Source organism: Ornithodoros turicata, chromosome 9 (assembly GCF_037126465.1).
Source record: "Ornithodoros turicata isolate Travis chromosome 9, ASM3712646v1, whole genome shotgun sequence".
In the NCBI taxonomy this organism is placed as follows: Eukaryota; Metazoa; Arthropoda; class Arachnida; order Ixodida; family Argasidae; genus Ornithodoros; species Ornithodoros turicata.
The window spans coordinates 38,826,462-38,849,657 of NC_088209.1; the positions used below are offsets into that span (position 1 = coordinate 38,826,462).

Here is a 23,196-nt window from a genome sequence, read left to right on the forward strand (position 1 = left end):
CATACTGTCTCATTCTGTATCATACCTTTCGCGTCTATTCTCGCACACCTGGACATGGTCATGATCCGACATGGCTCGCTATGCATTATGCTGCGACGCAGCTACGTACGGCGAATTCTGCCGATCGTATTTTCTCAGAATGCGTTCTTTACTACGTGGAACTGTATTCGATGGTTACCTAGACCAGCCGTGTGATAGCCTGCTGCGTCTCGCAGAGCAGCGGAAGTTGAAGTTGAGCAGCTGTCGTTTCGAAGCTCAAGACAAAATTTATCTCGTGACAGAAACGGCTGCCCAACTGTTGTGGTACCTACCTTGATCTCTCGCTGTGCAAACTAAAGCTATTCTCGATGCTGCATTACCAGGCATTCTGACCTTTTGGAGTAGCTGCCCCTCATTCTCTTTTGTGTGAGCACATAGCACATGTAAGATGTGTGTCTGTGCATGTGCAAATGAACGCTCTAAAGAGTATCCCTAAGAATCATGACAGAGGAATTGCTGGAGGACGTTTGTCTATCCTTCCACATTTACTCCGAAAGGTCCGAGCCGCTACTTACGTGTAAATTCCAGTCGTCATGTTGTCAGCTTCAACAAGTGGATGTGATGGCATCGACACCTTTAGCTTGCTGGGGACCAAACTTGTGATGTGATGTTGCTATGCTAACTTACAGTATGACCTTTTTGTTTTTTCCTAAGAACATATGTACTTTCATTAATTGAGTATATTTTGTGCTAAAGCCAACCACTGTTTATGTCTGTCCCTGAATTGAATGTTTCACAGTAAATTGAATGTCCCCTTACGCTTCTTGTTGTCGTGGCACTGCAGTGTACTTTCCATTGTGGATTGCCTTGCACACATGTATGTGTTTCAATGCACTTCTTGGCAAAAGTGGTAAGCATCTTGCGTATAGAACTGTAATATAGCATTTCTCTTGTACTTTACTCTCAAATAATGCCTACAAAGTGCATACCCTCAGGTAAAGCCCGGTATCTCCTCTACTTGACCCGTTTCAGTGAAGTAAAGTGAATCAAAGAGCAGTCACTGATATCGGCTCTAAAAAAAAAAAAACTCTAAATGGTTTAGGCCATGCTCACGTGCACCAACTTCTTAGAACAAATCCGACTGACAACTTCACCATTCCCAGCTTTGTTTTGGCTGCGTTTCCTCGTTCGCACGCGTTAACTCGGATTTACCGTCTACAGCCGATTGTGTGCTTCTTATTTCACCGGCAGGAGCAGTCTTCAAAAATGTAATACCAAATTCTGTGCTTTTTACTGGTTAAACATAAATAGAGAAATGACGGTCTAAAACTGAAAACTGTCACGTGATTGGTTGATTGATATTGAGCGATGGGTCCGAGGCACCACCTTGAAAATTTTTCCCTACATCCTTACCAAATCGAGTTGGTCATGTTCACCGTTTTCAGTCGACAATCCCCTTGTTGAGTTCAAAATGAGCAACTAGTTTGTGTGCGAACAACTTGGGCACAATTAAACGTTGAAGGCTGAACTGGAAATAATATCCTATGCTCCCAAAAATATGTGTGCTTATATTGACATGTTTCAAAATGGTAGAAAATCTGCAGTTACAGGTTTGTGACAAAATTTATCGCCAGCATTCAACAGCCATGTTATATTGGGCAAAAAGTTCAGTTTATTCCTGACTAGAAACATTGGAGACAACAGATGTCAATACGTACATTCCAGCTTAAAGTTTTCTCTTTGTACTGCACACAAAGACTGTGACAAGAAACCATTCGTTACTTCCTATGTCTAACTGTGCCAAAAATGTTCTTATGTGCAGTACATTGTCAAGCGACAATTGTATCGTGTCATTAGTCTCAGTCTAAATACTGGTGTTCGTGGTGTGTGTGTATTGTCACTTTCCTGGCATTGCCATCGAAAGACTTAGTTCCTGCTTGTGAAAATCTTTTGTTGCTTCCCCACTGATTGTTTAACGTGCATCGGTACATTTAGGACACAGCGCCACGAAATGTTCTTGCGCTATGTAGTTATGTCTTGAAGGATGAAATTTAACGAAAATTACTTTTTCTGCACTCACACTACAGTGCACACTGCTGGTGTCTAGTCACGCTGTTCGTTGATATTATTGTGTAAAAAAAAAAAGCCACGTCTTTGCATGATGTAAAATTGTGTGTGTGAGTAGCATATGCTGATGAGCTTTTACTTTTGAACAGTTTAAGTGTCGCTTTATGTGAATAAAGTGAATTCTCCAGCTGCTCCTTTTTTGACTAACATCCACATGTATAACATGCATAAAAAAAAAGAAAAAAAGATGGTGTCTCCGTCATCAAGCCCCATCAAGCCCCATCAAGTGATTCAACCTCTCGTGCCTGCAGTGTGGGCGCAGGTATACAGGCAGCGTAATGATACTGTTGAAAAACGACAGAGAGTGAGAAAGAAAAACGGAGAATTGACACGAAGGGTACAAAACAAATTATTGTTTAGGCTGTCCATGGTCAAGAAACATATTATTCATGAGACACACACTCAGGTGCCCGTGAAATACTGTCGAAATGCAGTCCTTCTATTTGGTATTAGCCCCCCCATGAAGAAGAAGAAAAAAAAAAGTAGTGTCCCTAGGCGATCAGCGTTCAAGAAAAAAACTTGCGGTAGAAATAGTCTCGATACTTCTGAAACATATGGTAGTATGCATGCTCCCTAGTGCATGGTTATGTGTCAAAATGTGCTGATTCTGAACCTCAAATGTGCGGAAGCTTCATTAGCTGCTCGAGCGCTCACAGCCGAGCGAACCCGCACGGCCATCAACATTGCGCTCAACGACCAACCAAGAGAGAGAGAGGGAGAGCGAAAACGGGAGGGCGAGGGGGAAGACAGCGGCGAGCGAGCGGTCACTGCCGACACTTCCGAGCTCTGTCGACTGTTGTATTCGTATTTTGTTACTGGTCTATTAGTGGCGATCCTTCAACAGCGATGTCTGCTCGTGGTGGGAAAAAACGTTGCAAATCCATTTCCAAATCAACGAAGGCCGGGGTGCTTTTCCCAGTTGGTAGGATGCGCCGGTATCTACGGAAAGGAACTCACCATTTTCGTATCGGTGCCGGGGCCCCTGTTTACATGGCTGCTGTGATAGAGTACCTAACCGGTGAGTACTTTTGGCACGTATATTTTGTACTTTCTCGTACGTAATGCGGTATGCCCCGTAAAGTACTCACACGTGAACGAACTCTTGTTTTCAACCGAAATAAAGCCCACCAGAGTTGACTGAACGCAAACGATAACCCGAAGAACGGCATCCATTCCGCTACACGTGCTTGTTTATGTTACTATTATTATTTTTTTCATTTTCAGCCGAGATACTAGAATTAGCGGGCAATGCTGCGAGAGACAACAAGAAGGGTCGTGTGACCCCCCGGCACATACTGCTCGCAATTGCAAACGACGACGAACTTCACCAGGTAGGTCCAGTCGAGTGCATTCGGGGGGCGGGGTGGGGGGTACAGGTAGTGTGCTTCTCCCACTTTTCCTTATCTTGTTTCTAGTTAGATTGTGCCCTCACTTCTTGATGGATACAAATGTCTTTTGACGTTTGACAGTGTTTACAGTAGCGAAACCATAACCATATATTGAGTTCTTGACCCGAATCAAAGGCATTACCCGTAATTTCCCAATCGGCCTCTGCGAGGGAGGGGTATGTGTGTATGGGTATCTGCATTGATAGCTGAGCCCCTATTGGGCAATCTCAGAAATTTCATGGGAGAGGAAGGGGGAGGGAATCTATGCCCATTACACGGTTGCTTATGACATTTAAAATCGTTGTGCAAAACATTTTGGTGTGGTTTGTAGCCTGCCATTTATACTCGTAGTTAAATTTTATTGCCCGATATCTGTGTGATCACACAGTCGTTGCTTCCTGTTCTATGGTACACAGATAGCTTTTTAATGCCTTCCCCAGAATTGAAATGTGGAACTAAGAAAAAAACTATGTCTACATGGCCAGGCACGTTAAAGCATCCCGCTCTTGGTGGTAGCCAAGGTCGTGCCGAATACTGGGAGGTAGTGGGTCCGAATCCTATCACCAACTGTACTGTCTAGGGTTTTTCCTCCAAGTATGTGTCCTCTTCCCCAACGTACCCCTAAGCCACCCACGTTCTACAGCACCACTAAGATAGGAAACCCTGAGACATTGAATGCTAAAGTCCTTATTGTTCTCAGCGTTTCCTACTTCGGCACCATCTGTGTGTCATCCTCTAGTAGCTCCTTCCTGATTGCAATCTTCTTTCCAGCTCCTGAAAGGTGTGACGATTGCGTCGGGCGGCGTTCTTCCCAGAATCCTCCCTGAGCTCCTGGCCAGGAAGAAGGGGGGCAAATTCATCATGCCTTCTCCAAAGCACCAACCTTCATCTACAACCACCTATGTTCCACCCAAGTCACCACCTAAAAAGAATCCTCAGCCGAAGAAGGCAGCGCAAGCCAGTCCAGCAGCAAAGGAAAAACTGAAAGGAACCAAGGGAAAGGTGAAGAATTAAAAAGGTCACCCTCGCGTAGAAATTGGAAAACCGTCATCGTATGACTTCTCGTCTTTGAAGGTGGTGTCCGCGAGGAACCCGGAATTCTAAAGTTAATGTCACTCCACAAAACACCAAAAAAGTTTTGCAAAATTTGTTAGTGTTTTTTTTTTTTTTTTCATAAAACATCAAATTCAAAACCAACTGCCAGTTTCCGGTTGAAACCACGACCTACTAGATTATAACAACCACGTCATAATCGGCAACCCTTATGAGGAGCCCGTCCGCGCGATCCGCTAAGGGCGCTACTCATCGGCCCGCGTGATGTACATCATGATTGGACGATGGAAATTTGAATTTTGAACACGCAGAAGCGGACGTACGACTACCGTAGCAGACGACAGCAACGGCTCCCATGAAAACGCGTACAATGATGACGATAATCAACTTTAGAAAGAAGCATCTCCCGTGAGACGTCCACCGCTAAAGTACAAAGTATTGTAGAAATTGACGGGTGTATCCCGTTTGAAACCATTAAAAATAATCTTTCAAAAATAAACGCGTAAGTACCCACTGTTAAAAATATCTCTCCTAGAATATACGCTAAAAAATAAACGCACAAAAATAATCGCCGAAATATCCCCGTCTAAATATAAACGCTAAGGAATCCACGGTTAAGAATATATCGTTTCAGAATCCCCCCAAATCCACCCTACAGTTGAGTCATGTGGTATGGCCCAAATCAAGGTGAACTGCAAGCAAGGGGCTTAACCTAACCTCACAGGACCAAACTATCCAAAACTAACCGAAACCAAACTAAACTAACCCAACATAACATGGTATAACCCGGCGTAAATTGCAATCAGTCCGCCTCCGTGCTAGATGGTGAGGGGATTTTGAAACGGTTTATTTTTAATGGTGGATTATTAAACGGTGATCTCTAAGCGGGGATAGTAAGCGGTTTATTTTAGGAGATATATTTTTAACTGTGTATTTTTTTTTAACGGATTATTCTTTAATGTTTTATTCTTAAACGTTTATTCTTAATGGTGGATATGGGGACCCCCCCCCCCCCCCCCCCCCCCAAATTGAGGAAGCAATAACCGTGCTGACGAGTAGCGCCACTGCTAGCCTCCAAATGCGGTGCTGGGAAAGGGTCCATATGACATGGTTGCTGTAGTCTAATAAGTCGTGGTTGAAATGGCCTTTCCCTGCTTTGCCTCTTCCGGTGACATAGTTGGCATTGCGGATGAGATTACCAGTCGCTCAGCTGACTGCGTTGCCAGGCTGGTTGCAATCCAATACCGTCAAAAGCATGAGCACAGATGTTTCTAGTAAGTGTTCGGCAGCAGATTGCAAGTCGGAAGACCGCATTTTGTGACTGACAGCCTGCCTTCATAACCGACTCCAGTGACGTTGGTTCGCACACTGTTGCCCGAATTCCGTCGGAAGTGCGCAGCCGGCTGCAAAATCGATTAAATTCATTTTCTCGTGTTTCCGACGGTTTCGAAACGACATATTCTGGTTATATGTATTTCAGGCACCCACTATTCTGATCGCACCTTCAGTTCAACTGCGTTTTTTTTTTTTTTTTGTCCGGACACCACCTTTAAACTGACAGGTGTGGACCACTTATGAAACCGATACCACATGATCTGCGTCTGCCGACAATCTACTTGGCTAATTTTTTCGGACGAAAAGCACTTGGGTATTAAATGACAAAATTTTAAAGATCAGCGCTGCCTCCGCAGCTGCAGAGGCTCAGGCGACGTGACCTCACTCACGAACCGGAGGAGTGAGAGGGCGACGCTCGGAGGAGAAAGTCACCGTCCAGACGTCCACAGCATTCCTTTTCTTTCCCTTTCATTCCGCAGCATTCACTTCAGGAGAAGGAGATTCTGAAGTCTGCGGAAGAGTGTCTAAAGCATCCCGTAAAGCGCTTCCGCACGTGCCTGACAGAGGGCGCCTCGGGCTCACGTTTGGATAAGCCTGCGCTAAAGCTCTTCCGCCCGCGCCTCATGGAGAGCGCCACAGTCGTACGTTGTAATGTCTAGGTTGGACCCGCCAGCTATCACTGTTGGTGAAATAGTGCGAAGGATTCGCGTTAATTCTGCCATATATATATATATATTTTTTTTTGTAGTGTTTTATTGTGGTGCTCTGTGATTTCAAAACCTGGGGTACTGGTTTTGTCTGCTAGACTGAAATGTAACGTAGAATAGCTTGAATGTGAGAAATCCACAGTGCCTCTGCAACGTAGCGTAACTCTACTCTAGGAACTACAGAGCGGCGCAAGTGAACAGATGCACTCCAGCATCACAGTGCTCTCGGAGAAGAAGCTCTTCTTGGGGCAGAAGGCAAGTGTTTCCCCGCCTGAAGGCTGCATGTTCAGCGTAGTGTTGTGGCTCTGCTTGATGACTCTTTTCAACGACCATCCCAACAGCTGACAGTGATTCAAGGGGACATAGTGAATGTAACTGCAGACGCATTAATTCATCCGACAAACACGACGCTCTCCTTGTCTGGTGAAGTGGGTGAGTGGCGCCTCCGCTTGCCTTTGTTGAGCATGAGGTTAGTGACTTTGGAAGCGACATAGTCACCTGGGTCCTGCATGTGTAATTCAGGGCAAGCCTTGGAGAAATCTGGTGGAAAAGAATTTGTACAAGAAGTGAAAGACCTGCTGGCATCTAATGGCCCACTTGAAAGTGCGGGAGGTGAGTATACTTTACCAATGTCTCCTGTTTCTCTATGCCTGTCAGGTCAGCGGGCTCCCAGTTCTTCGCGTATATCCGCGTTAGTGTAGGGGACTTCCGTCAGGTGGCGCCACATCCCTAGGATATGCACCACGTGATACGCAAGCGGAATTTAGCCACGCCTTGCGTGAAGAAGCACTTCAATTCGAAAAATTTCGAAAACATGCGAAACAATTCGAAAAACGGACCGATAGCAGACGACAGTTCTCACGACCCTTGGGAACTAGCGCCACCGCCGCAAAAAGGGGGCGCTGGAGTGCGGAGCGATCGTCTTGCCAGGCATTACAGAAATATAGGAGGCGTTGACTTTACTTACGGCTAGAGGTGTCTGTGGAGGCGGTCGTATCCGCGATCATCGTGGATATGTGACATTCTGGTTTTTGAGTCAAAATTGAACGCTTAGAAATGTGCGTGGATAACAGGGATACATCCTCGGCCCTCTGTGGCGAACACGCGTATTCGTGCTGCCACCTGCAGGTAAGCATTAGTGTCTCTACCAACATTCCCAAGGTGGAGCCACCAGTGAAAGCACTGCATCAAAAATGAGGTGTTTTTATGTGCAAGCTTTTTTCAGTTGACACAGTTAGCGTAAAAAAATTGTGTGCTCAGAAGTTGTCCCGGTTTTTGTTGTTATTATTATTATTTTTTTTTTGTAATTCAGGTCATCAAATGGCGAGGGAATCTACTCAATATTCGCACAGACGTGGATACACCTATTTCGACTACTTTACTGTTACTGTCGTGGACCTTACCTGCACAAGTACCGTGTGGATGCCGATATTCACAATGTTATCCTCGCTCACCTCTGTGGTCGCACCGCCCCATTACTCGAAGTACACATATTTTACTTTTTGCATGTGATTAAGATGTGTACTTCAAAGTCAAAAGAAAGTAACCACCAGGACACTCAGCATTCTTTTGTACAATCAGGTTTTCATTTGTAGTTTTTTCTGGTTATTATAAATCATGGTATTTATGTGTACAGTTAAGAGGACATATCACATACGTCTCAACTCAAAAATGAACTTTTTTCTGCGATAGATGGCGCCACAAGTCGGAGGAGTGAGGAGGGCCCTCACTCCTCCGACTTTGTAAGAAGTCCATCGCGTCTCTGATTGGAGGACACGACAAGCCCACGTGACAGGCGGAGACCTATGAGCTGGGTTGTGTTTCCTTTATTTTTAGATTTTCTCCTTTCCCCGATTTGCTTTTGCGCGGTGGATTTCGTTGTCTCGCGTTTGCTGTTTACGTTTTACTGGCATTTCTCGAACATGCCGTGTGACTGTCGCGTACCGCCGTTACCACCTCGCTTTCTCGTGGATGAAGATTGCTCTGATCGGTAGCAGCGGGCTAAAGCTTTTCACCCGATACGCAGAGACTGTCCGTGGAGGTGTCTATTCGTGATATAGTAATCGTAGTTTTCAGTTTTCGTGGTGTCACAGGATCACGTGTCCCTGAGAGTATCGGGGGACTCCAGTTGAGCTGAATAGCGATTTTTGTCAGAGGCAGCAGTATCCAGAAAGGACGCGGGGTTGTCGACGGTCATATGACACTGCAACATCCCGTTGCAAAACATCCCTGCTTTTCTTGCCAGTGACACTTACGCTGTTGAACCATGACGTTCGTTGCTGTCGATTGGTGTCGTGAAAGCGCTCCCATTATTTCATAGTAGAACTCAAGGCCGGTGCGCTCGCACAGGACTGCTAGCAAATTTCGATAGGGTTTCGCACTCCCCTTTAGAGCATTGCGCGGGCCTTGTCGGGCCGGGCTTTACGTTTTTCGCACGTGCCCGTGCCAGGTTCGGATTCGACAACACATGGTGCGGCATGTACGTCAACAGACTTCATGAGACTCGACAGCTGAATGTTTGTGTCGGGTCTCGGTTCTTCTTCTACATAGGGGTTAGGAGATGTCAGCCAGATGGCTACGGCTTGCTACTCAAAATTCCACACACATGCACTCACACACGTTGGGGCCCACAGGCGTGGTGGGCGCGTTTGAACAGCAGAAGGAGCGTCCTTCAACAAAGCCAGAGAGGAGCAACCGCGTACACACGACACCGCTCTCTCCGTGAAGCAGAGTGAGACGCTGATCAAGAGGAAAGCCGAAGTGCGGAGTTTTCAGGCGTAGTGCAGGCAGGGTTCTGCACGACACGCTCTATCCTGCGGTGCGGATCCCGGTTTGCAGTTTCCCGCGGGTAGCGGGTCGGTTGCGGGTGATATTATTGACACCCGCGCGGGTAGCGAGACTGTTGCGGGCAGCGTTTTTGGCACAAGCACTGCTGGCGGGTCGGCCACGAACAAGCAACGGCTACAGCAACAACAACGAAGAGAAAAGATCATACCAAATAATAAGTAAACAAAGGCGCCGCAGCCCCTGCTGGTCGGGTCCGGTTGGGTGTGGATTTCATTTTCTGGTAGAGCGCGGGTGGCGGGTCTTGTCAGAGGATTTAGGGGTCGGGTATGGATTTCACCCTCAAATAATGGGTTGCACGTCATACGGTCCAAGTGCCCATTTCGTCGAACTACCAAGTGTCCGTCTGGCTTACGCGAACATTTGGGAAAACAAAATGCGTGATAGCGCTTTTCTATAGAAACGGCTGTCTTGTCCCCCGTCCCGAGTTTCTTCAGCTATCAAACAAACCAAACAGTGCACGTATGCACAGGTCATGCGCATTTTGGCACTGTAGTTGCCTCTTGAGAAGGGGTAGAGCACTGCATGGGCCGGATTTTTAGGCCCGTGCCCTGCCCATACACCAATATTTCTATACTGAGGCCCTATCCAAACCCACCTCTGCTCTAAGTGTTCCCCAGGCTCGCAGCGGGCCCGATGGCCAGTCCCATTTGTCCATTCCAATTTTCTTTCTGTGTTCTCGGGAAGGATAGCTCCATAACATACCCGAAAATCGTGCCAAAATTTTGGCGGCGATTTTGAGTAAATGGCCGCCGGATTTGGCCAATTTCGTGATACAGTGTGCGTGCAGACGGCAGGTATCGATTTGTTACTTCCTTCACTGTATTGTTGTTACTTTTTTATGGGGTTTAATGCTAGCCGGGCCTTCCTCAACCACGATAAAAATTTCATAATTCCAAGATAAAGCAACCTGTCTTCCAGTCTGTTCAGGCTGACGTGTTGAATTGTTTGTCTGAATATTCGATATTTCGGACGCGACTGTTTATCATAGTGTAGTTTGCATCAATTGCGGACTATCCGATTCAAAAATAAAAGAAAGTGTTTATTTCCGCGGCAATCGAACTATGATTTCATTTTCAACGTCAGAGATCGCAGGCGAATTTCCATCCTTTCCGCGGTGCATATACAGTTCATAAAAGGAAGCTTTTGACCGCTCGATAAATAATTTGTTGTTTTTAGTGTTTAAACATATGATCGTCCCACTACAGCGAAGGATTCTTAGGAATACATGCAGAATGCTCATGACAAATAAATCCGGGTTTGGGTAGCGTGCCGCGAAATCTTGTGGCAAACGTCCCCACCCTCACGGTCATCCCACTATATTTGGTTTTGCTGGTCCATAAGGCCCTAAACCAATGTGCAAAACACCACAAACGCATTTGATTTTATTTATATTTTTGCATGCGATGGGTTTGTTGTGTGGGCCCCGTCACATAACATCCGCGTCTGCACGAGCGGGCTGCCAAAGGCTTGGTGGTCGCGTCGACCTCAGCGAGCAGACGACCAGACAGCTGTGGAGAGGAGGACTACGCAACGGCGCCAACTGCGTCTCGCGCACGCCACAGACGCACGCATGGTTCTCCCTTGCAGCTTCTTCGGAGATCAACTGACTTTGCAGTTCGCCGCACAACGCATTGTGATCCCAGAGAAACGTAAACGATGAAAGGCGCGTTGGTTGGCAGTAGCCAGCTGAAGTTTATGACGCGCGACAGGCTGTTCGTAGACTCTGACGTGGAAATCGTCACTTTTAGCTATCCCGGAGCTACAGCGGCCCGTCTGAGAGAAAAAATCCATCGACTGCACCTAGCAGTAGACTGGATCGTCATGTATATCGGTGGCAACGATATCCAGGATGGGAAGAGTGCCGCAGCTGTTTTGCGGGAAGTCTCAGTAAGTACAGATTGCAACGATTTCAATCTCTGTGCTGCTAAAACCCATTTCCTCTGACACGCCAGGGAAGATTCATTTCCATGAATGGTCTTCTTTCACAGGATACCGTTGAGGTGGCGAAAGGCTACGCGGAGCATATATTCCTGTATAAGCTGATGCCACAGACAAGGCGGCCTGAACTTTCTGGCACAATTCAGGGATATAACGCGATGCTGCGCACGATTCCAGCTGTCCGTGCCGGTGACGCTACGGTGTTGAGCATTGACGTGAGTAGTCGCTTCTCGAACGCTAACTCTGGAACTTCCTGGTGGTCATGGCAGGTATTTTATAATGCTCGTTAATTTTGGAAAAACAGTGCGACAAAAAGTAACTGGGGCTACCTTTGTGGTGCTTGAATTACAAACAGTTGATGGTCTTGATGCGGTACCTGTTTGTAATTCAAGTATCACAAAGCTAGTTTCCAGTTGCTTTTTATCGCGCAATTTTTCCGAAAATAAAATGCGTACGAAGTACTGGCACATGCCTACCAGGAATTCCGGTTTATTTGTATTGCTGTCTTTGTGAAGTGCTGTTTGCAAAAACATTCCGTATATATGTTCAAATATCTTTTCCAGCACAAGGTCTTTACCAGGAACAAGGAGGTGAAAGAGGGGATGCTTTCACGGGATGGCTATCACATTTCGACGGGACGGGGGTTATCGTGCCTAGCAGGCATCCTCCGCACAGCCCTCGTGAAACGCTACGGACCATGGCTGAAAGCACCGGGTCCGCGTCGTGGCATCGTACTCAAGCCAATGGAGTCGTGTGAAGAGTGTCGTGCTAAGGGACACCCCACGAGTGCATGCAGGCCTGTGCGCTCACCGTGGTGAACGCTCACCATTTTAGCCGCCATGTCATGACGACACAGAACGATGTTACCACTGTTACCTGCTGTATTATAACAACCACGTCATCTGATCCCCAATCCTATGCTCACTTCTGTCAGCAGCAGCAACGTAGTCAAAGCTTTTTCTAACCTGTTCCTCCTGCCATCGCATACTTTGTCCCATGATTAGTGTACAAATGGCCCACATCATACACAAGACCTGCCCGATAAAATTTTGTAAACAACTATCATCATTCCGATGGAAATTTTGTAATGGCTTCATGCCGTCTGCCAGCTTCCGGCTGGGCTGTCTGCTCGTTACCCTAGGCACCCTGAGACCAGTAGTTTCCTTAGAAGTTGGTCCAGGGCACATATGCCCCCCTCCCCGTGATATTTCCTGGAGCAGAAACTCTAAACACAGCGAGGTGGTGCATGATAATGCGTGTGAAATTTGAAATTGAAAGACTACTGCATTGCTTGCCACTATGAGTGCGAGTCACTGATGCCCACTGTAGCCTGAATGAGATGGCTGGGTATTTTCCTACGGGTGCAACTCGTGCAATATATTTTGGTTAATAAAATATATTATGCTTCATAGCAAGCTTTTCAAGAGAAAAAATGTATTTCTCCTCAAATTCGTATTGTGGTCCGTACAGATGTGTTTGCAGTGTTCCCCCGGTCTCAAGTTTTTCTTCAGATGAAATCTGGTCAAGGTGACCAATAGCCATTGTTAGTAACCACTGGTTCACAGATTACTGCAAGCAGAAAATCCTAGACAGCCAGCACCCGAAAGATTAAAAAGAAATCAGTAGCACGTGTTCACTATTGGTAGATTGGAGATATTTTATTGAAGAACGCAGCATGTATACATCGTCACGTTTTCTGCATTACTTATGCGTATCAGCTCATGCTTGTAGCCTCAGAATGTTCATTCGTGGATACAGTATCCAACAGCACATTTCATCATTGGCGATGTGGCATACACACATAATGAAGTACCATACAGTCCGCTGCATGTAGGCGCACTTTGACATGAAGGTCTCGCACATACGGCATCAACATATAGCATCCTGGTGGACAGAGCCAGGTTCATAATATGGGAATAGTAAAAACTTGGAACGTGTTACTCAGCAACGAGTTTCCTTTTTGAGCAATGAAGTAGCAACTGATAGTTGCTTTTGCCATGCTTGTCAGTTGGCAGCTAAAGCCTCAGAGTGTGTGTTTATGGAAAAAAAATGTCCAACAGGGCACCATTCATCATTGGACACATAATGCTGAACCAGGTACAACACTGGCAAGGGCAGGTGCTTCATAATCAGGGAGAGAGTAGGAAATTTTCAAATGACAGGTAAAGACAGTAACACTTAGGAAGTTTGACCTTTGGGCGTCTGGCCATCATATTTGCAGTAGTACTGGATACCTGAATCTGAAAATACAATTTTCATATGTTGAAATGACACCTAAGTAAAGGCAAGATGGCAAGAGGACGTAACGCAGAGCGACATGTTGGGATGTTGCTCGTGCTCAACAATGCGGGGAACTGGCGACAGTTGGGAGACAGCTCTGCACAATGATACTTACCGACCTTGTCAAAATATCAAAATGGATTCATACTCAGGATGTCGACATCTGAACAGGCTGGTGGAGCTTCAAAAGTGCTAGGAATACCATTCATGTTTCTTTCCACAATTTTCATACACTCAAGCAAAGGTAGAATACCGTGATGGCCTCACACATATAGCATCAACGTGTGGACGTGTTTCAACCATGCCTGGGAAGAACGACGGTTTGGGGACAGCTTTGCTATATCTTCATAAACTCAAGCCAAGGCAGAATACCATGATGGCCTCACACATGTAGCATCAACGTGTGGACGTGTTTCAACCATGCCTGGGAAGAACGACGGTTTGGGGACAGCTTTGCTATATCTTCATACACTCAAGCCAAGGTAGAATACCATGATGGCCTCACACATATAGCATCAACGTGTGGACGTGTTTCAACAATGCCGGGGAAGACGGTTCTACGGTTGGGAGATTGTGCACCATTCTCATACTTAGATCCTCACGTGCTGATGGCTGGATTCAGATTTCACACTCTTACGCCATGTTTAAAATATGACAAGCATCGCACGACTAGTCTGTGGATTTATACATAGAAATATATTAATATAAATATTTAGGAAAATTGAAAAATATGCACAGATATGCACAGTAAAAATGGAAAAAGGTAACTTAAATATGAAACACAAACGTGAAGATATGCAGCCTGAGCCAAAGTCGAAGACATGTATATGGAAAAACATTCAGTAAATTATGAAGCAAAATGGATGAATATGCATTAAAACACTTGGCAAAGGTGGAGCCGCACAAACTAAATGACACGTAAATCCACAGTCTAGCCATAATTACAGAACAGCGGCAGGTGAGTTATCTTTACCAGTCTTCCGTCTCTTTCTGGATGAATCGCCCTGATTGGAAGTTGTTTTGGCGGCATCACAGAGCGAGGCAACCTGATGGTCACTCTTCTTGTTATCTCTGAGCTGCAGCCCACGGGACTGACGAGGGTCAACCAACTCCGGTAGAAGGCTATGCGAGTAGAACAGTTGAAGGTGGCCAATCATTTTGCTCCAGAAGCCATCATTTCTCTCGATCTTCTGGACAAAAATTTCCTCGCCAGAATATACCACAAAAAGACAAAACTGACGTCGAGTGATGTGGAGCTGTCCCTGCACCTGATAGTGGTAGTCATGGTTTTCCTTCAACGAAATATTACCAGAGTTATCAATAGTGCAAAAGGTGATTTTTTTTGCCCGCACTCCCTCCACAGGGGTAAGGGGCCGAGCCGAATAAGGGCACTTCACTTCCACGACAGTGTCATCACCGACAAGCCCATCAGGTGTTGCAGCAAGGTATGCAAACTCCTGATCAACAACAAGGCCGCATGGTGAAACAGTCACCCCTAACTCATCCTGCAGCTTAGCAATTGCAATGGGCTCAGTGTCGCGACCATATCGGAGAGCCTCAGTGTCAAAATGACCATAGAGCAAGGAACGAACAGTACTTGCACTGCTCGTTGCATCTCGCATCTTGCATACCTTGCCAAAATTAGAAGCGGTGAGCCGCTTTCGCCTCTCCTGCATCCACAAAGTTCTCCCTTCTTGACCTCGAGTATCAGCCTCGAGCTGCTCTGCATCTGGTTGGGAGAGCACAAGGGAATCCTTGTACGCCGCAGCAGCTTCAACATAGTCATCGTGGTTCATGTCTGGAGCATCCACTATGGAACCATAGTGGTTGTCGCTGGAAGCACGCTTGCAAGGCGCACCTTCAAGTGAACGCTTACAGCGAGCAGCCCCAGAACTCCGATGCCTTATGCAAGCAGCACGAACAGCTGCTTTACGCTTCAGCATAATTTTTGCATACTTCCCAGGGCTGGTGTTGTACACTGCCTTATGTAGAGCACGATGGTACTGCTTAGAGTTGAAAGACACGACTACTCCTCAAGCCCGCATTCCGAATGATCCCCTCTGGGAAAAGTTTATTCTTTTACCACCAGAAAACTTTGCAACGAGAGAATTGAAATGTTCTGCAGCATTATTGTTAACGTCAAGGATCAAGCTGCTACCATTGTTTGCCAAATGACTCATCGCTACAAGGATTTCATTGAAAAGTCCGCATTTCCTGAGCTCTGGGACGTGATTGACTTCCCCTTCTTTTGGACCACTGCAAAAGTAACCCGCACATTTTGCGTGGTCGCCGAACACATGGAGTGGCCCATTACGGATATCAGCCACCAGGTTCCGAATCTGATCTTGTTTGCTGAACTCGGCCTGCTCTTTGCGATAGTGAATAGCCCTAGCAACTCCAACTCTTAGTCGAACAGCATTATCCAGAAGTAGCTTCTTCAACGATGGGGGAATGGGGGTTGTTCTCTTTGCCAAAGCAACATCTCGAAGACGACTTACACGACGATTTACCAAAAGACAGCAGTGCCACTAATAGCACCAGAGGGGTCAACTTTTTCCTCCAAATAAATGCTCATAGTGTTCTTTCCACAAATGGTGGGCTCAGACTTCCTGTATATCCCGTCTGCCAAGCGGTGTGCAAGATAAATCCACCTTTTTCGGGCACCTTTATTAAGTGTAGATAAAAATTTTTACTTACCAAGCCAGAAAGAGCGTCGTACTTGTTCTTGTATGAACGTTTGCACCAAGCACCATCGGCAACGACCGTAATTATAGGAAAACCGTCAGCATCGACGTCCCCAGCCTCCCTAGCTAACCGAGCTTCCTCAATGCCTGCTTTTCTTATTTCTTCCCAAGCTGTTTCGTCGATTCCTTTAGCAACAATATCCTGATACTTACTGTACGTGCTACCAGCCATGCCGGGTATGTCCAGAGCACCTAGGAGCTCGCGAAGGCCTGAGAAACCAGAACCTATAGACACGATACCGTTCACTGCTGAGGAATTGACGTCCATGCGTTGTTGAACAAGTTGATCAACTGGTGCCTCTGTTGTGACTACATCTTTCCTCAGACACATCCTGCACTTCAAACTGAAAGAGCTACACAGACCTCGCCGATGTTCTGATACAATTTCCATGTCAGCCAGGCCGCAACCAAACGGACTATGTACCGACAAACTTTGCAAAGACGAGAAGAAGTGATCAATCTCCACTATACGCCGACCATTCACACTGCTTGTGCGCTGACTCTGTGTCTGGTGAACATTGCCAGTATCGAAAGATGAAGATCGACTGGGTGTAACAGCGGCAGTGATTGGAACGGGACTTGCTCTGGAACCGGCAAGCTCGTCACAACCTGAACTGCAGGGGACTACATTATCTACCTCAGCTGAATCAGCAAATGACGAATTTGAAGGACGAATTTCGCTTGTGCTCGAAGCGAAACAAGCATTCCGACCGGCATCAGTTACAGTTTGAGGAACAACACTACCACCAAAGGTTGAGCCTACAAGGGTATCTGCGCGATGTGGAGTCGTCGAAGTGCAACGATCACTGGGAACAGCACGGCTGGAGCATCCTGCATTACCAAAATCTCTCAAATCCGCAGGCTCCGTCACATGCCTGCCTCTACCACGTAAATTCGCAAAGTCCTTCTTCTTACGTTTCCGTTGTCCGTAGACGTGACTTCGAGCCATAATGGGTAAATACTATGAACACGCAGAAAACACACAAGGACAGAGAGCAAATGAACAGGACAAGAAAGTGAAAAAAACGCGTAACTTAGCCACGAATTGGTCACTTCAGGACGAACCGCCGAAACTACGGACGCCGATCAGCTGCTGCGCAATACGCGGATGGTTACGAGCGGACTACGTTCGGGCGCTGCGAGCGGACGGCGCCACCTTCCGGAATCAGTGGTAAACGCCTTGGATGCATGCCTGTACTCACTTTTAATTCTTTTTCGGAAAAACAGAATGCTAAAAACACACAAAAAACGCGTCATTTGAATCCTGAAACATGTCCCCGGTTAACCTCAGAAGCGGATTGTTTTTATTTGCTTTCATTTATTTATTTGGATTTTTTGAAGCTGTAGCGACAAAATTCATTTCTTTTTCTTTTTTAAAAAAAAATTACAACGCTAGAGCGATATTTCAGTTCCCAGAGTTAAGATGTCTTGACGTCACCTTTCCGATGAAAGTTTCCGCATTCCGATCTGTCTCGTAGTTCAGCCACAAAACCTATGCAAAGTTCACATAGAAAACAGAGGGGTTCCCACCTTCAGGGGTCCGTAAAAAAAAATTACAACGCTAGAGCGATATTTCAGTTCCCAGAGTTAAGAGATCTTGACGTCACCTTTCCAATGAAGGTTTCCGCAATACGATCTGTCTCGTAGTTCAGCCACAAAACCTATGCAAAGTTCACATAGAAAACAGGGGGTGGTATGTCCTCTTAACAGCATCCCCAACTTGGCTTCTTTGTCAGTTGGTAAAGTAGAAGCTGGCCTTGTACGAAAGAATTGTGATTCAAGCGCCGAGAGTAATCGCCTGTTAATCCCTGGAGAGACTGACTCTGACGTTTCAGAAAAAAATGTCAGCTTAGTGCTGGGTGTTGACTGTAAGTCTGGTGGAAAATGGGCAAGTTGAGCTCTTTCTTTCTTTTTTTTTTCCCTACCTGTAACTAACGTGCCCACCTTTATGATGCTCCGTTCTCGGTTTAAAAAGTGTGTTAGGTATGCCGGAAAATACAGTGATTAAATTTATGAAAATGCATTTGAGACTTTTGACATTGTGACATCGAGTGGCAGCAGAGATTTATGCCGCTTCTGAGTCACTCTTGTATGTTTCCTACCAACTGACCTGGCAACAGCGGCTTGTTTGTTTCGTTAAACAACCTTCTCTGAACAGCTATCTTCTCTTCCAGCTGCCATTTGTCCTGGGCACAACTTTCCTGCCAAATTCGTGGTTCACTGTAACATCCCATCCAACAACGTTGCCAATGTGGGCGAACTCCTGGAGAAGAGCGTTCGAAACTGCCTTACCCTCGCGGACGAGAAAAATATACGTGCTCTAGCGGTTCCTGCTCTGGGGACGCACAGGTGAGTTGATGTAAACAGTAAATTGGGTGTAGATTTATACGTTAGGTGAGTCTACATGCTGCACGTGCTGTATAGGGCAGAGCATAGAGCACTGCACGGGCCGCATTCTTAAGGCCAGCCCGAGCCCGGCATTCCTTTGGTTTACCCACCGGGGCATTTTCTCCCCTTTTTTTTTTTATGGCTCCTGAAATAAAACTTGATTTGTACTTCCTGATTTTTGGAAAAGATAAAACCCTAAAACACAAGGCCCTATCATGTGTGCAGCATAATACAGTGGCATAGCTATAGGGGGGGTTTCGGGGGTTCAAACCGCTCCCGAAATCGTACCTTTCGTAGTGCATTTGGGAGAGAGAAAAAATGAAGGTGAAATCCTCTCCTCCATGTAAATTTCACCCTTCCCAAAATATCTTTCTGGCTACGCTACTGCCGTGCACATTCTTTTTGTGTAAGTAGAAATACTAATGGCTTGAACTTTGCACACTAATTCTAAATTTGGTAGTCCACTTTTCTGCAGCTTTCTGTGAAGCTGACTATATTAATAGTGTCTCTTGTATCACAAGGAACTAGTGATGAGGTGGTGATGAAATCAGTAAATATTCCTTTCCTTATGTCTAGTACGGGGTTTACAAAGCAGCAAGCAGCTCAAGTCATTCTGAAAGCCATCTCCAACTACTTTGTCAACATCATGTCCAGTTCACTGAAGCAGATCTACTTTGTACTCTCGGACATGGAAAGCATTGGAATCTACACGAGCGAACTAGCCAAGCTGGACTCTTAAGAGTAAGTCGATCTATTGTGGTTGTCTATTGGCAAGGGGGAATCACTTTCTCCCTTTTTTTCTCTCTCTCTCTCTCGTTTCTAGCTAAGTGTGCCAATCTGCCAAAAAAAAACATGTTGTGTCATTTCTTTTTCCGGCACGACAGATAGAGGGAGGTTATCCACACTGAAACACATCTCACGATGTCCTTCACCTCTTACATTATTGATTAATTAATTTTACGCTGACCAAAGCTCACCTTCAGTGAACTGGACTGACTTTTCTCAAACACTGACACCAGCAGGATTATTTGTTGCAGCTATTAATTGGTTTTGGTTTATATATTTTTGTTGCAGCTGGTCGCGGTGAAGCGCAAAAGGACGTTCTCCCACTCATATAAATTAAATAAATGACCAACCAATAAAAGTCAATGAATTACATCCTTTTGCACTTCGCCGCTACCAGCCGCAACAAAAATATATAAACCAAAACCAATTAATAACTGCAACAAATGACCCGCTTCAGTGGCATATTTTTTTCTAAAAGGTGTCCACTGAAGGTTCCAAAAGGGGGAGTACCCATTTTAATGCCGACAGCGCCCTACTTTAGAAGTCGTGTTTTTCAGGAAACTCGTTTGAATTTTTTAAAAATAATGAGCAGCTCCAACTCATTCACGCGGTGCACAGGTTGTAGGCAGTATTGGACAGATACTTGTAAAAAAGCTAAGTTCTTCGATTGGGGGCATTGGTTCGCGAATTATTTAGCCTGGAGATGGTTGTACCAGGTTTGTTCCACTTACTTTCATTTGATGGTTAGATCAGGGCTACTTGACCACAAGTAATATACCGTATTTCATACCTGTTCCACGTCAGCATCCAGTCGGTTACGACATCAGACCGAGTGTCAATGCGATAGCTAGTTCTAGAAAAAATATTGTAATGTAGTGAGTAAAGTAACCGTTCATGGTTATGCCACTAACATGGGGTAGTCAGTCACAAACCGACCTTAGGTAATATTTTCGTAGAAATCGATAAATGTGTGGGAGAAGAGTTGTTAATTGCTCATCTCTGTTCTCGCTTTCAACACCTTATAAATAAGGCCTGACTTTTTCGGGTTTTAGTTTTGGCCAAATTCGGGGGGTAAATATCGGGTGATATTTTTCATTTGAAAATTCGGGTGTATTCGGGTTAAATCCCGTTACGGCATATTCTGTCGTCAGGAGTTCGGGTGATTTTTTATTTTTTTTAATCAAAATATGTCTCAACATGGAACTAATGTTTAGCAATGTTATCAAAACTTTATTTTAATGCACGCTTACGAGTGTGCCACGCAACCCGGATGTTTTCGGGTAGATTCGGGTTAAACCCGAATTTTACAGATTTCGTTCGGGGGGGTAAATATCGGGCGGATACGGGTGTAACCCTAAAAAGTCAGGCCCTACTTATAAAGTGGTCACGTGATATTCAAAGCCGCATTACTACTGAGTGTGCTACCATATAGTTAGGGAGTGACGTTTTCGGGTTAAATGCCTTTCGCAGATTCGGGGGGTAAAAATCGGGCGGTAATTTTTAAATCTGTAATTCGGGGAGAAATCGGGGCGATAATTATGCCTTCGGGTGTTTTTGTTTCTCCTCTTGTCTATTAAGTCCTTTCCTAATCTCTCTTCTCTGTTTTTTTCTTTTTTTTTTTTTGCGGGATCGTGACATTCCAGCGGTAATCCCCGAAGGCATAGACAGTGTTGACACGCACGGGTGTATTGCTGGGAACCTAAGTGACCCATTCTTACATGTGTTACACGTGGCAACCTTTATTCGTCTTCAGTGGAAACGTCACTTGAGGATTTCATAGTGACTGGAATTCGGGGAGAAATCGGGTTTAACCCGAATTGGTCAGAGGTCAATTTGGGGGGGGGAATAACCGGGCGGAATCGGGTTTAACCCGAAAAAGTCACTCCCTACCTATAGTGTCTGCAATATCACTTTCATGATTGCATTACTGTATTTCTGTTTTCATTTACAGCATTAACCTTCCATCGCTTCGAAAGACTGCATTTAAACAACTCTGTCATTTGTCACAGTCACCCTCGTTTCTTGAAGCCCCCCCTCCCCCGAGATAATGGAGCAGACCTGGTGATACTGACATACCATCATTTTTTTACGCGTACAACGTATTGCCTGTGACATTTTTTGCATACATTTGAATGTTATACCACCACGGTAGTTACGGTGTACCCTTTACATGTGTCACATTTTTGTAGTTTGCGGAAAAGTGCAATGTATCGTGATATGCTATTTCATATCGGTGCATGTTGTCGTCTGGCCAGTGTTGTGCGAAAGTGGGGAAAGTCCCTTAAGCTTATTGTTTCTTGTTATCCCTTTGTGTTGAAAGTATGTTGAGAAACAACACTGTCACCAACATCAAAACGTGTTTTTGTTTGTTAAATTTGGTAATGGATTGTTGTTTGAATGCACGGCGTTTGTGCATTTAATGCACCGTGGCAGTGAGTGGAATGTAGCTAAGAAAACATAATTATTTCACATTATTTGCACGTATTTGTATTTATTTACCTTTGTTGGAGAAGGAGATACTCTTGAGAAAGTCTGTGAGGCTTCAAACTTGTTGATAATTTTTATTAATAATCTAGCAGGGAAAAAACCTGTTCTACTTGGCTCAAATTTCCATTGTAGTTTTTCATGTGGTGTGCATTTTTTTATCTTAATTTGTTGTCTGTACTGATTTTCTTCTTGTTAATGCTGAGCTGAAATTTGAAAATTGGAAAAGTCATCCACGTTATTGAATCATGAAAAGTAAGCCAGGACATTCAAAATTGTCCGTGCAAAAGAGCCGTGTGTAGATATTAGGTCCCACTATAGACTGAGACTCTTTGATGGTCATTATCCTAAGTAGCGTTGATTTTCTGAACGGAGGATTATGATATGGAATGGCAGTATATTGCACAAACATTGAGAAAACTGCTGCACATTTACAAGTATTCAGTGGTGTAGCAAGTGCACATCCAAGAGATGATATTTGGAGGAAAGTATATTTATTCACCATTTGCCTGTGTTCTGCTGGTTTGGCTTATTTTATTTACTTTTTGAAGGAAAGTGCTTTGGGACTTCATATAGTGGTCAGAAGGTGCATTTCCCACAGTTTTAGTTTGTTTGTTTCCAAGTCAGGTTATTTATCGAGTGTGGCAAACATTTACATTTTTATTAATTGTAGAATTTTGGGCGGTCTTTGGAGGTATGGGATGGCGCTCATGAGGTGCGAATCATGATCTACTTCAACACGACTGGGTTAGTAATTATTAGACTCGTATATTTGACATCGTTTGGCCTCATCAAATGTGTGCGTTGAGCCTGTAAGGTTGTGAGTTGGTGTACCCCTGCTGCCCCAAGCATTTGTTACAGGCTTTTTTGTTAATCTGCAACTGTGATTGCTCTCAAGTCAAATGGTTTACTCTAGACTTTTAATTCTGTTGCTCATGCTACATTGGAAGCGCTATGGAAGCAACAGATTTAATCGCTCAGACAAATCCAGTTCATTAGTTGTGATCGGAGTAGTTTGAATGTGGGACCAAATGTTTTGTCTGTGTTACGTTACGCCTAGTCATACGTGCAATGTGATGGATTCTGAAATATATGCGTGTTTCTCTCTACCTTGCTTTGGAATTCATGCCTGTCGTTCTT

At 45.1% G+C, this 23,196-nt stretch overlaps 1 protein-coding gene across 1 annotated transcript; it reads left to right on the forward strand.

Annotated features, from left to right (window-relative positions):
• Positions 1-2,820: 2,820 nt before the first annotated feature.
• On the forward strand, positions 2,821-23,170 carry LOC135368868 (core histone macro-H2A.1-like). The gene is made up of 9 exons (XM_064602410.1): positions 2,821-3,124; positions 3,331-3,437; positions 4,266-4,496; positions 6,764-6,844; positions 6,931-7,021; positions 7,112-7,201; positions 18,573-18,747; positions 19,363-19,527; positions 21,524-23,170. Exons 1-8 carry the CDS (start codon positions 2,953-2,955, stop codon positions 19,523-19,525), a joined length of 1,110 nt encoding a protein of 369 aa, XP_064458480.1. The 5' UTR covers positions 2,821-2,952; the 3' UTR covers positions 19,526-19,527; positions 21,524-23,170.
• The last annotated feature ends 26 nt before the right edge of the window (positions 23,171-23,196 follow it).

Coding starts and splice junctions, on each gene's coding strand:
- LOC135368868 (XM_064602410.1), top strand. CDS start 2,953: ATGTCTGCTCGTGGTGGGAAAAAACGTTGCAAATCCATTTCCAAATCA. Junction 3,438..4,265: donor ACGACGACGAACTTCACCAG/GTAGGTCCAGTC, acceptor TCTTCTTTCCAG/CTCCTGAAAGGTGTGACGAT. Junction 4,497..6,763: donor TGAAAGGAACCAAGGGAAAG/GTGAAGAATTAA, acceptor ACTCTACTCTAG/GAACTACAGAGCGGCGCAAG.